General features: G+C 42.1%; 1 protein-coding gene across 1 annotated transcript in view; it reads left to right on the forward strand.

The window, feature by feature from the left end:
• The window catches only part of myh11a (myosin, heavy chain 11a, smooth muscle), a 29,171-nt gene extending 14,604 nt beyond the window's left edge, over positions 1-14,567 (forward strand). Inside the window, 36 exon segments of the mRNA XM_078264137.1 lie at positions 1,338-1,430; positions 1,552-1,615; positions 2,031-2,129; positions 2,351-2,494; positions 2,601-2,696; positions 2,877-2,995; positions 3,118-3,270; positions 3,368-3,541; positions 3,698-3,871; positions 4,044-4,158; positions 4,472-4,665; positions 5,127-5,248; positions 5,361-5,430; positions 5,538-5,698; positions 5,873-5,981; positions 6,145-6,276; positions 6,492-6,698; positions 6,846-6,983; positions 7,107-7,230; positions 7,342-7,513; positions 7,707-7,919; positions 8,136-8,280; positions 8,422-8,628; positions 8,749-8,853; positions 8,998-9,150; positions 9,407-9,655; positions 9,864-10,076; positions 10,200-10,412; positions 10,524-10,685; positions 11,217-11,345; positions 11,431-11,519; positions 11,616-11,739; positions 11,831-12,039; positions 12,325-12,433; positions 12,591-12,763; positions 13,530-14,567. Coding sequence (XP_078120263.1) covers positions 1,338-1,430; positions 1,552-1,615; positions 2,031-2,129; positions 2,351-2,494; positions 2,601-2,696; positions 2,877-2,995; positions 3,118-3,270; positions 3,368-3,541; positions 3,698-3,871; positions 4,044-4,158; positions 4,472-4,665; positions 5,127-5,248; positions 5,361-5,430; positions 5,538-5,698; positions 5,873-5,981; positions 6,145-6,276; positions 6,492-6,698; positions 6,846-6,983; positions 7,107-7,230; positions 7,342-7,513; positions 7,707-7,919; positions 8,136-8,280; positions 8,422-8,628; positions 8,749-8,853; positions 8,998-9,150; positions 9,407-9,655; positions 9,864-10,076; positions 10,200-10,412; positions 10,524-10,685; positions 11,217-11,345; positions 11,431-11,519; positions 11,616-11,739; positions 11,831-12,039; positions 12,325-12,433; positions 12,591-12,763; positions 13,530-13,659 — 5,283 coding nt within the window. The 3' untranslated portion in view covers positions 13,660-14,567.
• Positions 14,568-15,614: the final 1,047 nt, after the last annotated feature.

Genomic DNA, 15,614 nt, shown 5'->3' on the forward strand with positions numbered 1-15,614 from the left:
AATAAAGTCAAAGAGGATTCGTGTGGAATTATATTGTCATATTACCAGACATGTATAAAGTACTAGAGACCCAGACTTGAGTAAAAGTACAAGTGCTCTATCAAAAAAGTGACTTAAGTAGAAGTTGAAGTGCTCTTTAAGCACCGCACTTAAGTGGAAGTACTCAAGTATTCAACATTTTTTGTAATTAAGTATTGCAAGTAGTTTATTTTAAAATGTACTACTCAAGTACTGAAAGTAATTTTATGTAGTTCTTATAGAAAGCAGTCAAAAGTTTGAATATCATATTGTTTATATTTTTTCAAATGTTTAGCCTAAAGGACACTCACAATTCCTTTGGCTGTAGCAGCAGTACAAGGACAGGAATATACAACACCGCAGCATGTCATGAACCTGAAGCTAGTTAGCTAGCGCTTACTGATAGCTCAAGCCATTTGTGTATTATATTTGTAACTTACCTTGATGTGTTTCTTCAAATTCGACAGTGAATTTTTTAAGGCCATTATTTGGCAATCTTTCAGGAGGCAGAGTAGCCACTTCATTCTATATGAATTGTCTTTCACTCCGACAAATGAAAACATGGACTCTAAGTAGGGACAGGGGTGGTCTCCTTCCTCACCCTCACTGCCACGATCACTCGAAGTTGAAGGTGTTAAAGGTGGTGTTTCTGGTTCGTCCATCTCGAAACAAACTAACAAACTCAAGTGTTCTCAATGCAGGCAGGCAGCAGAGCGAAAGGCAGAACGGGAGCATGCGCAGTCTTCTTATAAGACAGCTTGATCGCTTGATTCGCTCAATGATGAGCCAGCTTCATCAAACCTGGTGACAGAGCCATCTACCGCTCTGGCAGTGATAATGTGGGTTTGGAATGATTCGTAACATTTTTAACGAGTAACGATGCAGCACATAAAAAAATGTATCGGAGTAAAAGTATTAAAATCATCAAAAATATGTACTGAAGTAAAAGTGGAAGTAGGAGAAAAATAATAATACTCAATACTAATACTAAAATAATACTCCAGTATTACAGATACAGCCTTTTAGTACTTAAGTACAGTAGTGAAGTAGTTCTACTTCACTACTGTACATCGCTGCATATTACAGCTACCTACAGATTTACAGCAATTTCATTGATCGCTAAGGAGTTGAGTTATTTTTTGAGCCAATCAAGTCCTTCATCTTGTCGTTAAGACATCAGTGATAATACTCTGATAATCCTTCCCCAACCCATATCCACCCTGAACCATTTCATCCCCACCAATCACCACCTACTACACCCCACCTCCAGCAACCAATCAGTGTATAATAATGATGTTTCTGTATACCACTATCACTAGGGGGAGCTGGAGAAGCAGCTCCTGCAAGCCAATCCCATCCTGGAGGCCTTTGGAAATGCCAAGACCATCAAAAATGACAACTCGTCCCGATTTGTGAGTTTGCTATTTTCAGAAGTAGTTTTTATATTTTGTTTCTGATGTAATTCTTTAGAGCATGTTTTGTCAATCACAGCATTTCATACTGTAACGTCTTCCTTTCTTATCTCACTCACAGGGTAAATTCATCCGTATTAACTTTGATGTGACCGGCTACATCGTTGGAGCCAACATTGAGACTTGTATCCTGTCTGTTTTTCTTGCTCTGGAAAAACAGATTTTGTTAGGGCAAATGCACATTTGTTCAATTCAAATGCCTTAAGAAGGCTATCTCACATTTAGGATCATTCAGTATTACTTCTAATCCAAGATGTGATTTTCTTACTTATTGAAATTGTGTTTGACATTTACAATACTATCTAAGGCCCTTATAAAATGTGTTTTAAGATATGTAATTTAGATATATTATTCAAAGTTGTTAACATAACACATTTAAATTTAGATTATTATTCGTTACCTGTCTTTTTTATCGTATTATTCTATTATTGGACAAAATAATGGCATTACACACGGTTCCTAACATCGGGGCTAAACACAGGTTTATTTGCTAAACTCTACACAGTGCCAAATTTATTCTTTAACAGCTGAAACTCTCAGACCTGCTGGAGAAGTCTCGTTGTATCCGACAAGCAAAGACAGAAAGAGCTTTTCACATCTTCTACTACATGATTGCTGGTGCCCAGGGCAAACTGCGTGGTGAGTCAAAACATACTGCTTTTCTATGTTCCATAAACTCAGTAATATTACATCCTGCTGAACAGTTACTGCAGATTAATTTGCCAAATGTAGCACATCATCACTGTCAAATTCATAGAAGGTTAATCAGTCATTCACAAACTGCTTAACTGTGTGTGTGTGTGTGTGTGTGTGTGTGTGCGTGTGTGTGTGTGTGTGTGTGTGTGTGTGTGTTTTTTCAGAGGAGCTTCTTCTGGAGCCCTTCAGTAATTACCGCTTCCTGAGTTCGGGTCATGTTCAGCTTCCCGGCTCATCAGACGATGAGATGTATGAAGAGACCATGGAGGCCATGAGCATCATGGGCCTCACCGAAGAGGAGAGAATCGGTATCAGCGATAACTCTGATCTTAACTTGGCGAGAGTAGGATAGGCTGTATGGAGGTGCCACTGCTGTTTCTCTTTGATGCTAACTGTCATGTTTCCATGTTTCAGATATCTTGAAGGTGTGCTCCACAGTCATGCAGCTGGGAAACATTGAGTTCAAGAAAGAGAGGAATCAGGAGCAGGCCACTATGCCAGACAACACAGGTCAGACACTACAACTTTCCTCTATTAGAAACGTGTTACTATGTGGTATCAACTTTTACCAATTTCACAAACTACAATATAAAATTCACATCAAGTTATTTTTATTTACAGCAGTGAAAGAAAATAACAGTACAAAAAAAACATTATTCTGTTAAGTGTACCTACATATTTCTTCTTTAGCGGCCCAGAAGGTGTGTCACCTGCAGGGTATCAATGTGACAGACTTTACCCGTGCCATCCTCACCCCTCGAATCAAAGTGGGCAGAGAGGTGGTGCAGAAGGCACAGACCAAAGAGCAGGTACTACAGGGAGTGAACATAAGTGCCATAAGAACCAAACGAGCAATAAAACAAATACCGCATTTAATGATCACTTCCCAACCCTGTCATGTGGATATTTTCTCTTTATGTGTATTTGTTAGGCTGACTTTGCTGTTGAAGCCCTGGCTAAAGCTGTGTTTGAGCGACTGTTCCGCTGGATCCTGGGCCGAGTCAACAAGGCCCTGGACAAGACCAAACGCCAGGGAGCCTCCTTCCTGGGAATCCTCGACATCGCCGGCTTTGAGATCTTTGAGGTATGGACATGGAAGAAATGAGCTGTTGTGTAGCTTATAAAAACACAGACATTTTTATGTATTATGTTTCTTTAGTCCCATTTTTTGGTTGTTGCAGGACAACTCCTTTGAGCAGCTGTGCATCAACTACACCAATGAGAAGCTGCAGCAGCTCTTCAACCACACCATGTTCATCCTGGAGCAGGAGGAGTACCAGAGGGAGGGCATCGAGTGGAACTTCATTGACTTCGGCCTCGACCTGCAGCCCTGCATTGAGCTCATTGAGAGGCCGGTGAGTGGCCTTGAGACAATAAAAGCACAATGTTATTTAAATCCACTTCATTCATCTCATTCTCCTGTATGGCGCAGATATTTTGTGATTTAATATGATGTTTTTTAATTGACATATTCATCAAACTTAATCCTAATCACTGCATATTGTCTGCAGAACAACCCTCCAGGCGTCCTGGCCCTGCTGGACGAAGAGTGCTGGTTCCCCAAAGCCACAGATGTCTCCTTTGTGGAGAAACTCATGAACACACAAGGGAACCATGTGAAATTTGCCAAACCTAAACAGCTCAAAGACAAGACAGAGTTTTCTCTTTTCCATTATGCTGGGAGGGTGAGTATGGGGGAGATGTATAATACGATGAAAGCATGATATGGTTGCCCCCTGTAGAAGGCATACCTTTCTCATACTCTGTTGTTGAGTTATAATTTGGGTAACATGATTGAAAACAATTTTGCTTTGATGATTTCTGGTATGTTATAAAAAAAAAAAAAACATGTTTCAGGTGGACTATAACGCCACAGCCTGGTTGACAAAGAACATGGACCCTCTAAATGACAACGTCACAGCGCTGCTCAACAACTCCTCCAGCCAGTTTGTGCAAGATCTGTGGAAAGATGGTGAGATGTCTGGCTTTGCTGGTTTTAGCCAAACATAGCTTACCAATCAAAACTGTTGACTTATAGATATATACCGTATAGCATGTTAACATACTAAATTAAAGAATTAAAGATTTCAGTGCAGTGATACTGATGAATTTGGATTTTGGATAATTAACACTGCAGTTGTACTTAAATCTGGATTCTCTCATTCAGTTGAAACATTTGCACGGATATTATACACATAGAGGCTTAAATTACAAACCAAACCCATTAAATCCAGCACGCTTGAACCATTTTTCACATTAACATAATGATGTGTTGTCTATTTCAGCGGACAGAGTGGTGGGTCTTGACACAATAGCCAAAATGACAGACAGCTCCATGCCGAGTGCCTCAAAGACCAAGAAGGGAATGTTCCGCACGGTGGGACAGCTGTACAAGGAGTCTCTGGCCAAACTTATGACCACATTGCACAACACCCAGCCCAACTTCGTCAGATGCATCATTCCCAACCACGAGAAGAGGGTAAAGAAAAGTACAATGACAATATCACTAGTAACTTATTGCAAAGCATGCAGTCTATTTTACACAGTGAGGAAAAAGTCAGCATCTTAGATGATTAAATAATAGTCTGTTTGCCAAGTCATATTGTTGAAGAGGAGGGCAGCTGTCACCTGTCTGAATGTGTTGGCCTTTGTGGTAGATTGGTGATCCGTCCATGGTGCACTTTCTGGCTCCCTGTAACTCTAAAGGATAACAAGTTCAGATATGGATGTATATTTTAAAATTAAAATAAAAAAATCCAGCCCTTTCTTCTATTGCCTCATGGCACAATCCAACTGATATTTGTGTTTATTTTACATCTACAGTGTATAACATAAAAAACAAATATCCACATAATGCAGTAACCATTTAGTATTGAGTGGTATATGTGTATTTTCTTTATAAAACCCAATGTAATAAGATTAAAATCCCATTCTCCTCAGGCTGGGAAGCTGGATGCTCACCTGGTCCTGGAGCAGCTGAGGTGTAACGGTGTGTTGGAGGGGATCAGAATCTGCCGACAAGGATTTCCCAACAGAATCGTCTTCCAGGAGTTCCGCCAGCGGTTAGTTGGATCTGAGGAGACTCACAGACTTATCAAGTGTTACAAGACTTTATTATATTTCTGTAAACCTTTCTCGCCATACATAGAATTTCATCTCTTTCCTGTCTCATAGTTATGAGATCCTGGCTGCTAACGCTATCCCCAAAGGTTTCATGGATGGCAAACAAGCCTGCTGCCTCATGGTAAAAACATAAGATCAAAATTCCCGTCTATTGAAATTTAAATTCATTCAGAAAGTTTCATACCTTGTGTGAGCCTCCTTTTTCTTACTGATCTCCTGTCTGTGTAGATCAAGCATCTGGACTTGGACCCCAACCTGTACAGGATTGGACAGAGTAAGATCTTCTTCCGCACAGGAGTGCTGGCCCAGCTGGAGGAGGAGAGGGATCTGAAGATCACTGTGGTCATCATCGCTTTCCAGTCCCAGGCTAGAGGCTTCCTGGCCAGAAAGTATGAATACACAAGCCTCCCCTCACATACTTCACCCTCTAATAAATTGTTCTGTCTGTGTTACGCTGTTCACAAGTTAGGTATATCTTGTTTTTGTAGTATTTTGCTGTAAATTAGAAACATGTTGCTTTATAATATACATGATATAGTGGTTTCACTGATGTATGTTTAAAGGGCATTTGCCAAGAGGCAACAGCAACTCACAGCCATGAAAGTGATCCAGAGGAACTGTGCTGCCTACCTCAAACTAAGGAACTGGCAGTGGTGGAGACTCTTCACAAAGGTCAGTTCATCATTCTGCATAGTAATGCAACACAATCACAGTACAACTATTTTAATTTTAATAAAGTGGTAGAATGAATTCTTCATGCACTTTTGTAAATTACAAACTTAGCCTTACATTGCCCTTTTTTAAATGTGAAGATGCCCATCTTTCTGAACCACAGGTCAAGCCTCTGCTGCAAGTGACCCGACAGGAGGAGGAGATGGGTCTGAAGGAGGAAGAGCTGTCGAGAGCCAAAGAAGTTGCTTTAAAGTTTGAATCTGAGCTGAAGGAAATCTCATTGAAGCATACATCGGTAAAGGATGAAATCTGCACCAATGACACAAACACATTTCTAAACTTTTTTTGCTGTCACTGGAGATGTCACAGCCAAATATAAATTGTATGTACTTTTTCAGTGTTTACATTTATACATGAGTGAAACCAAGCCAATTAGAATAAGCTCCTGGTAAAGGTCTGCTTGGAATCTACTGACAATAAACCCCATTTTATCTGGTCTGTCTGCCTCAGGTTTTGGAGGAGAGGAACGCCCTGCAGGAGCAGCTTCAAGCTGAGACAGAGCTGTATGCCGAGGCTGAGGAGATGAGGGTTCGTCTGGCGGCAAAGAAGCAGGAGTTGGAGGAGATCCTCCATGAGATGGAGGCGAGACTGGATGAAGAGGAAGAACGTGCTCAGGCACTGTTAGTGGATAAGAAGAAGATGCAACAGCAGATGCAGGTATACACATCTGTTTCTGGTTCATAAGTTCATAAGTTTTCTGTAGCTGTTGTATAGATGAGGAGCTTCATGCTCAGCTATGTATGTGATAATGTGAAGAAATAGCAGCAGAAACTGAAGCTGGAGTATTACTATTACTTTTTGTAGGAATTGGAAGAACATTTGGAGGAGGAGGAAGATGCCCGTCAAAAGCTGCAGCTGGAGAAGGTTACCTGTGAGGGGAAGGTAAAAAAGCTGGAAGACGACATCTTAGTGATGGAGGACCAGAACAACAAGCTGCTGAAGGTATGTATGGACAAACAGCATTTATCAGAGACCCTCATATCGGTCAGTCATATTAATAGAGTTACCGCATCAAAAGGAGAAAGTGGATTTTTGCAAATAGATAACCTACTCGGTGTTTCGTAGGAGAGGAAGCTGATGGAGGAGAGGATTGCTGACTTTAGTTCCAACCTGGCAGAGGAAGAGGAGAAGTCAAAGAATCTCACCAAGCTCAAAAATAAACATGAGTCCATGATCTCTGAACTAGAGGGTAATCATCTGTTATGAATTGGCATGCATTAATACCCTCAAAACTAGTATGTCACAACTGGAGCCAACAAAAACATTTTTGCTTATTTTTATCTCTCTGCTGTACTTTTAGTACGCTTGAAAAAGGAAGAGAAGGGTCGACAGGAGCTGGATAAGGCTAAGCGTAAGTTGGAAGCAGAGTCAAATGACATGCAAGAGCAGATAGCCGACCTGCTTGCCCAGATCGCTGACCTCAAAGCCCAGCTCGCAAAAAAGGAGGAGGAGTTACAGAACGCCTTGGCCAGGTAAAGTCCTGAGAAGTTCCCATTTACAGATCGTATCTTCAATATACCTGAATCTTCAATGCCCATTAACTCAATACATCTGACTGAGGCAGAGTAGCCCCTCATTAATACCACATCGACTTTTAACTTCATGGAGGCTTCATTTCTATCATGCTTACATATATCCCCCTCGATGCACTCTTCTTCCTCTCAGGTTAGAAGATGAGACAGCTCAGAAGAACAACGCTCTGAAGAAGATCAGAGAGCTGGAGGGACACATCTCCGACCTGCAAGAGGACCTGGACTCTGAACGGGCGGCTAGGAACAAAGCAGAGAAGATCAAACGGGACCTCGGGGAGGAGCTGGAGGCCCTCAAGTCTGAGCTAGAGGACACCTTGGACACCACTGCCACACAGCAGGAACTAAGGTCGGCCATACCAACACTGACATATACAAATATAACAATATAAAGTTATTACACATTAAGAATGTGTGGGTAAGGCACAATACATAGGTGACCAACACTGCAAGAATCTAAATATTGCCTTGTTCTTAGAATGCTTGTGTACAATAGAGGTGTAAGACATAAGTGATAGCTCATATTAGTAAAATAAACAAACATCTGCATGATCCATTCATCCAGGGCCAAACGTGAGCAGGAGGTGAACCTGCTGAAGAAAGCCATCGATGACGAGAACCGGACCCATGAGGCCCAGATACAGGAGATGAGACAGAAAAACACCCAGGTTGTGGAGGAGCTCACAGAGCAGCTGGAGCAGTCCAAACGAGTAGGCCTGCATCATTTCATACACAGTTTTAAACACTCAGGTGTCATTTAGTCTGTTTATATACGTTGATATATATATATATATATATATACACACACAATACACAGGTTATTGATCTTGTATTTTCTCTCTTCTGCTCAGGTGAAATCAAACCTGGACAAGGCTAAACAAGCTCTGGAGAAGGAGACATCGGAACTAACCATGGAGGTGCGCTCGCTCACCCAGGCCAAACAAGATGGGGAGAACAAGAGGAAGAAGTTGGAAGGTCAGGTGACAGATCTGCAGTCACGCTTCACCGACAGCGAGAAGCAGAAGGCCGAGCTGGGAGAGCGCTGCTCTAAGATCACTGTAAATGACTTTCACTAGTTATATCAGTACTGTACATAAAAAAGTGTGCATTTTTAAAAGCTACCACACTGATATGCTGAAAAGGTAAGTCCCAAAAACCTCATCTTTGTCTTCATACAGGTTGAACTGGAGAGTGTGACAAACCTACTGAATGAAGCAGAGGGTAAGAACATCAAACTGAGCAAAGATGTTTGCAGCCTTACCTCCCAACTGCAAGACTCACAGGTAACTGGACTTTTAGCAGAAGTGTTTGAGCTGAAACAACATCTACATGTTGCCTTTACTGTGACAATTAAATACACTACATAATGCTTACTGACAATAGGTCACAATTAAAGCATTGACATTTGACTTGGTGTGCTGCTACAGGAACTGCTGGCTGAGGAGACGCGTCAGAAACTGCAGTTCTCCACAAAGCTGCGGCAAGCGGAAGACGACAAGAATAGCTTGCAGGAGCAGCTTGAAGAGGAGATGGAGGCCAAGAGGAACATAGAGAGACACGTGTCCACCCTCAACATCCAGGTCAGAGTTCAAACAAGGGGTCGCTAATTCACAGGTTCATCTATAATTCGGAGGTGAAATCCTAAAGAAAATACCATGGAAAGAAAAAAAGTTAGACATTAATTAGAGATTTCACTGTTGTTTTACTGTACACAAGATGCAAGTGGGAGGTCTTAAGAGGTTAGTGTGGACACTGGAGGATGAACAAACCCTAAAAACAAGAGGTAGACTTTATTGTCTTAATGTGTGCCTTAACACAGCCTTCTTCCCTCCACAGTTGTCAGATTCAAAGAAGAAGCTAGACGAAATGACTGGAAACATCGAGCTGCTGGAAGAAGGTAAGAAGCGTCTGCAGAGAGACTTGGAGGCAGCGAACACCCAGTTTGAGGAGAAGGCCTCTGCGTTTGACAAGTTGGAGAAGACCAAAAACCGTCTGCAGCAGGAGCTGGAGGACACACTGATGGACCTGGACAACCAGAGACAGAATGTGTCCAACCTGGAGAAGAAGCAGAAGAAGTTTGACCAGGTCAGTTAAATCATAAAACCAGTAACACTAAGATAACTGCTGGAACAATACTACTCACATAATAAGACTAATTAATTACACATTGTATCCTTAAAATTGACTATAATTACTGTTGCCCAAAAAAGTAATCTGCGGCACTTTTAGTTACATTACTTTAGCATTACATCCTAGAACGTTATCGATGGTTTCCGTCTTCTCTGGTCTCTAGATGCTGGCCGAGGAGAAGAGTATCTCCAGTAAATATGCTGATGAGAGAGACCGAGCTGAAGCTGAGGCCAGAGAGAAGGAGACCAAGGCTCTGTCCCTGGCCAGAGCTCTGGAAGAGGCCCAGGGTTCAAGAGAGGAGCTGGAGAGAGCCAACAAGGCCTTAAGGATGGAGATGGAGGACCTGATCAGCTCCAAGGATGATGTGGGGAAAAATGTTAGTGCTCATCACTCAATCACTGAATGTGAAATCTTTAGGCCCCATGGTTTGACTGGTCTCATTTCATGATGCTATTTACACCTTAATATAGTAGTTAATTTAGCTATCTATTGATGGCAGGTCCACGAGCTGGAGAAGTCCAAACGTGGCCTGGAGGCCCAGGTGGAAGAGATGAAGACCCAGCTGGAGGAGCTGGAGGATGAGCTGCAGGCGGCTGAGGATGCCAAGCTGCGCCTGGAGGTCAACATGCAGGCCCTGAAGGCCCAGTTCGAGAGGGACATCCAGGGACGAGATGAGATGGGAGAGGAAAAGAAGAGACAGCTTGTCAAGCAGGTAGAGAAAAATATCTTGTCCTCCAAATGAAAGTATGTGATCTGATCCACCATCAAAGAATGTCACAGCGGCTGCATCAGTAGTCTAAGCAACGATACATTCTGACTGCAGGTCCGCGAGTTGGAGACAGAGTTGGAGGATGAACGTAAGCAGAGGGCCCTGGCGGCAGCAGCCAAGAAGAAGTTGGAGACAGACATGAAAGATATGGAGGGACAGATCGAGACGACCAGTAAGGGACGGGATGAGGCCATCAAACAGCTCCGCAAGCTCCAGGTGAGAGTGAAAGGATGGATGAAATGCAGCAGCAGGTTGTCTTAACACCGTGCAATTTGATTAAGGATTTTATTTTAGATGCACAGATGCATTATCATTTTCCCCTTTTTGTGAATATGTGATTATTTTGTGTTTAAATGCTCTGGTCGGAAATATGTGGTAACTACTGTACATCAAACTGATTAAAGCTGGAATAAGAACTAAATTTTTTTTTTTTACATGGGAATAATACCACCACCAAAGAATATGCAATAGGAGAATAATTAGGAGGATTTTTAATTTAAATTTTATTTAATACAGGTAAATTATACAAATAACACACAGGACAATATGATGAAAATACATTATAACCTCACAAAAAAACATTAAAAAAAAGACAGTAATTCAAATAATGTATGTAATAAAAAAGAATTGTGATGTTTACATAGAGCATTGCATTAACGCTCTGGCTAGTACTGTACTGTAATAATACCTGGTAAATAAATCACATTATGATGCTCATCTTATTGCTGTTTTTCTTCCTCCCACCAGGCCCAGATGAAGGACTACCAGAGGGAGTTAGATGACGCCCGCGCTGCCAGAGAGGAGGTGCTGACTACCGCAAAGGAGAGTGAGAAGAAGGCCAAGGGTCTGGAGGCTGAGCTCATGCAGCTACAGGAGGTAACACATTTGATTCCAAACAAGGCAGCAAATTGTTTGAGGGCAGAGGCTTGAAATATAGAAGTCATCTGTAATATGTTCCTAGGATCTGGCTGCAGCTGAAAGGGCACGGAAGCAGGCGGAGGCCGAAAGAGACGAGCTGTCTGATGAGCTGGCCAGCAACTCCTCTGGAAAGTGGGTGGAGACTTCACTCTGTTGCTTTGTCTGTGGAATGAACGCAGAAGACAAGTGATGGTTACATGTGTTTTCTGCTGCGCTCCTTGTGTGCAGGTCAGCCTTGGCAGATGAGAAACGTCGTCTGGAGGCTAAGATCTCCCAGCTAGAGGAGGAGCTGGAGGAAGAGCAGAGCAATATGGAGATCCTCAACGACAGGCTGAGGAAGAGCACACAGCAGGTGGCCAGACAGCAGCAGCTACTTGAGTCATTAAAGGGCTCAAAAAGATGCAGAAGTCTCATCCTTCTCTTTGCATGCATTCCCTCCACAGGTGGATCAGCTGAACAGCGAGCTGCAGACGGAGCGCACCACCTCCCAGAAGAACGAGAGCGCTCGGCAGCAGATGGAGCGCCAGAATAAGGAGCTGAAGGCCAAGCTCCAGGAGATGGAAAACCAGGTCAAGTCCAAGTTCAAGTCCTCCATCTCGGCCTTGGAGGCTAAAGTGGCAATGCTGGAGGAGCAGCTGGAGCAGGAGAACAGGTCAGGGACAGAGAGGGAGCCAAGATTATGTCTGATGAAATTGTTTTATTAATTGGTTTGTCATTACACTCATGACATAACACCATGGCCAAAGGACGTATCCATAAAACTGAGATGATTATTGTGTCCTAAACACACTTGAATAGTCATGGTTCACTTTGAACAAACAGTGCTTTCCAGTTCCATTATTACAGTTATCGTTTCTATTTTTCACCTGAGGCAGTTTATCTACATTTATTTCAGTTATACTCGTGTTCCTCTCTGAACTCCTTTGTCCTCTCTCAGAGAGAAGCAGGCATCTGCGAAGAGTATACGCCAGAAGGACAAGAAGCTCAAGGACCTGATGATTCAGGTGGAAGACGAAAGGAAACAGGCAGAGCAGTACAAAGACCAGGTACGATCACTTAACATGCTTAAACACAAGTCTGTACAGTTTTGTGTGTCCATATTTGTGAGTGGATGGATATTTGGAGTCCAGTGCACAGGGATGGTTAGTTGGGATGGCCTATCAAGAGTACCAAGTTTGTATGTTTCCTCTGTTGGCTCACCAGGCGGACAAGTCAAATACCCGCATGAAGCAGCTGAAGCGGCAGCTAGAGGAGTCGGAGGAGGAGTCTCAGCGCGCTACAGCCGCCCGCAGGAAGCTGCAGCGGGAGCTGGATGAAGCCACGGAGGCCAGCGATGCCATGAGCCGCGAGATCAACTCTCTCAAGAGCAAACTCAGGTAGGACAAAGTGACAGTCTATCTGTCATTCTTTCTTCTTTAATTGGCGCTGTTTGTTTATATGTCTGTGTATGACTCAAATAGTTATGTTTTCAGGTCAGCTACATTTAAGTGCTAAAGAGCACATTGTCACTACTGTTGTCTTTAAATTGTTCTAAACACATTTAAGGCATTCAGATTTTAGTAGAATTTAGAGTTTAGTTTAGTGGCCTTACTGAGCAAAAGCAAAGCAATGGTGTTCATCTCTATTCCAGAGGCAACCCTGAACCCAAGGAGTAACACAGCAGGTACCTCTGCACCCAATAGTTACGCCATCGTCACCATTTCTTATTAACTTACCATAACTTTTCAATCCCCCATGCACACTCTTAATGCTATCATTTCTTTCATTGAGCCTAACTGAGACAAATATGGTTCATCATCTACCATAATTTCCTTAGAAAAACTAAAATATTAGGCTAGAAGGGGAACTTTCCATGACAACAATTCTTAACTGGGGGCCATGTTTTTCTCAGTGCTTGGTTTAATTGCCATAAACCAAACTCATTTTCCTGAGCCAGGAGTCAAATGAGTTACAAAAAAAATAACCAGCGTGCTTACCCTGTAACCAAAGCACAACCTACATTTCTGTGTTTCATCAACACCCCGAATGGTTTCAAACAAACCTTAACCAGCTTGGAAACTGTCACATAACCACTTCTCTCACTCTGGGGGTATGTTTCTGTGTTTGTATCTCTGTCTCGGGTCTACCTCTGTGGCATTTTAGGCGTGGAAATGAGCCCTCTTTTGGCAGCACAACTCGGCGTATGGGCGGAGGCCGAAGGGTGGTCGAGGATGCCTCAGAGGAGGAGGCCGACTCCCAAAGCGACTTCAACGGAACCAAGTCTGCAGAGTGAGGACGTCAATCAGAATTACCTACCAGGGCACAGTCTGCCACTTTAACAGAGAATAACTTCCAAGCCTGTTATGCTATCAAGTTTTTTCATATCACTTCAACATATATATTTTCTCCAACTTCAAATAGTGTACTGATCTATTGTCTTGTTTCAGAGCACCTTTTCTTGACACACAATAATCAGAAGGACTTGACATTAACTAGAGGAGTTATTTTGGTGGCTCTGCTGATGTGTGATTTGCTGTTCCTTTTATTTTTTTAAGTTACACTGTTTTGTAGTGCACTGAATGACTGATTCCTTCCTTTGCAAGGTTTTCTACACAAACATAGGTGCCTCTAATTACCACACTAAGCTGCCAGCAAAGCATCGGGTCTCCACAATAAGTCACCACAACTTAATGCAGAGACGTCATGTAAATCTATGGATCTGTAACTATTACCAGCGACTGTCGTCCTGTTGCCTGTGACTGCTGTTAAGTGTTTCAGAGCAGCACTGAAGCGGATTGGATATGTGGAAAGATATTTCTATACTTTGTCTGCATCCAGTCAGTGCTGCTGTTTGTACCCCAGAGAACAAATATTTAGCCGTTAAACATTTTCAAAAGTCACCATTTTATATTATTTGCACCTTTCTTGTGCCCAATTTAGGTTTAGATTACTTTTTAGGTCGGATAAGGTTTAGGGTTGCCTTAACTATAAAATCACGAGCCAGATTTCAGTATTGGGCATCTTAACTCCCCCCCCCTTCAGTCCTGATTTACTGTACATGTTCAATAAGCCCTGAACACCCTAAACCAACTCATTCTCATTTGATCATGTTATATGTAATCAACTGATGTTTACAGGACACCAATCATATCTATTAACTGTTGAACCACCTGCACAAGAAATAAAGAAGAAAAAAACTTTGATTTTCTCCTTTTAATGTTTCAGTCTTGGTCAGTAACTTCAAAGATCATCAGAACATTTTTCCTCATCTGTTCAGTTCAATAGAAAAACAACTGCAAACCAACAGGATAAAAGTTAGGTATAGTACCTCAGGCACGTACAGTTTAAAAGTCCAAATACAGAAGGAGTTGCAGAGGTGCTGTATCCAAACAAACAAACACCCAGTACACAGTGGTCGTGGATTACAATTACAGTTAGCTCATGTTAGTTCAAGGAAGGTTAAACAGCAAACGGGAGCAGGGAATCCTGTTCTCATATGTATTAACCACAAGTTAACTCTACACATAGGCTACATTGCAAAATACAGTGATGACCATGATATTTAGATATGTATGTACTGTCAGATTTGCTTGATGAGCTGCTGGATGGCAGTAGTGACAGCTCCAGATTAACCAGAAACATTTCAGGGAAAAGCAAAAATGTCACATTAAATCACTTTTTTTTTTTCCTCATTTACAATATCTCTTACTAAAAGGCAGGTAAAGGGTATTCAATATAGGCTCTATCTACCTACACAAATATACTATGAACTGTGCTTATCTTTGACCTCTTAAAATCTATTATTGCTTGGTATTTTTCCTCATTCGCCCACCATACAACTCTTGATGGCAGACAAGATCTCACACCTATTAGGGAATTAAATCTATACATTCAGTAGTGAACATGTGCCGATCTATCTCCTACAGTCACTCTTTAGATCAGTATAAAAGTTATTGGTAACACTAGATCATAAATCTGCAGCATGACAATTGAACAGCTCATCTCCGAGGCAGAAAACCTATTCCTATACTTCACATTCATACACCTTGCAATAAAGAAAACAAATCAGAGTCAGCAAAACAAGTCTGTGCAATGGCAGGAAGGAGGTGATAGAAAGAATTCTGGGTCAAACTGAATACCATGTGACATTAAACTAGCCTGACGGGAAGTGATATCATCTAATTCCTAGACACCTGGAAGCACGAGGAGTAGAAAACCCATTTCCTTCATTTGAACGATCACAGCAAA

Source organism: Sander vitreus, chromosome 2, assembly GCF_031162955.1.
Source record: "Sander vitreus isolate 19-12246 chromosome 2, sanVit1, whole genome shotgun sequence".
Taxonomy (NCBI): Eukaryota; Metazoa; Chordata; class Actinopteri; order Perciformes; family Percidae; genus Sander; species Sander vitreus.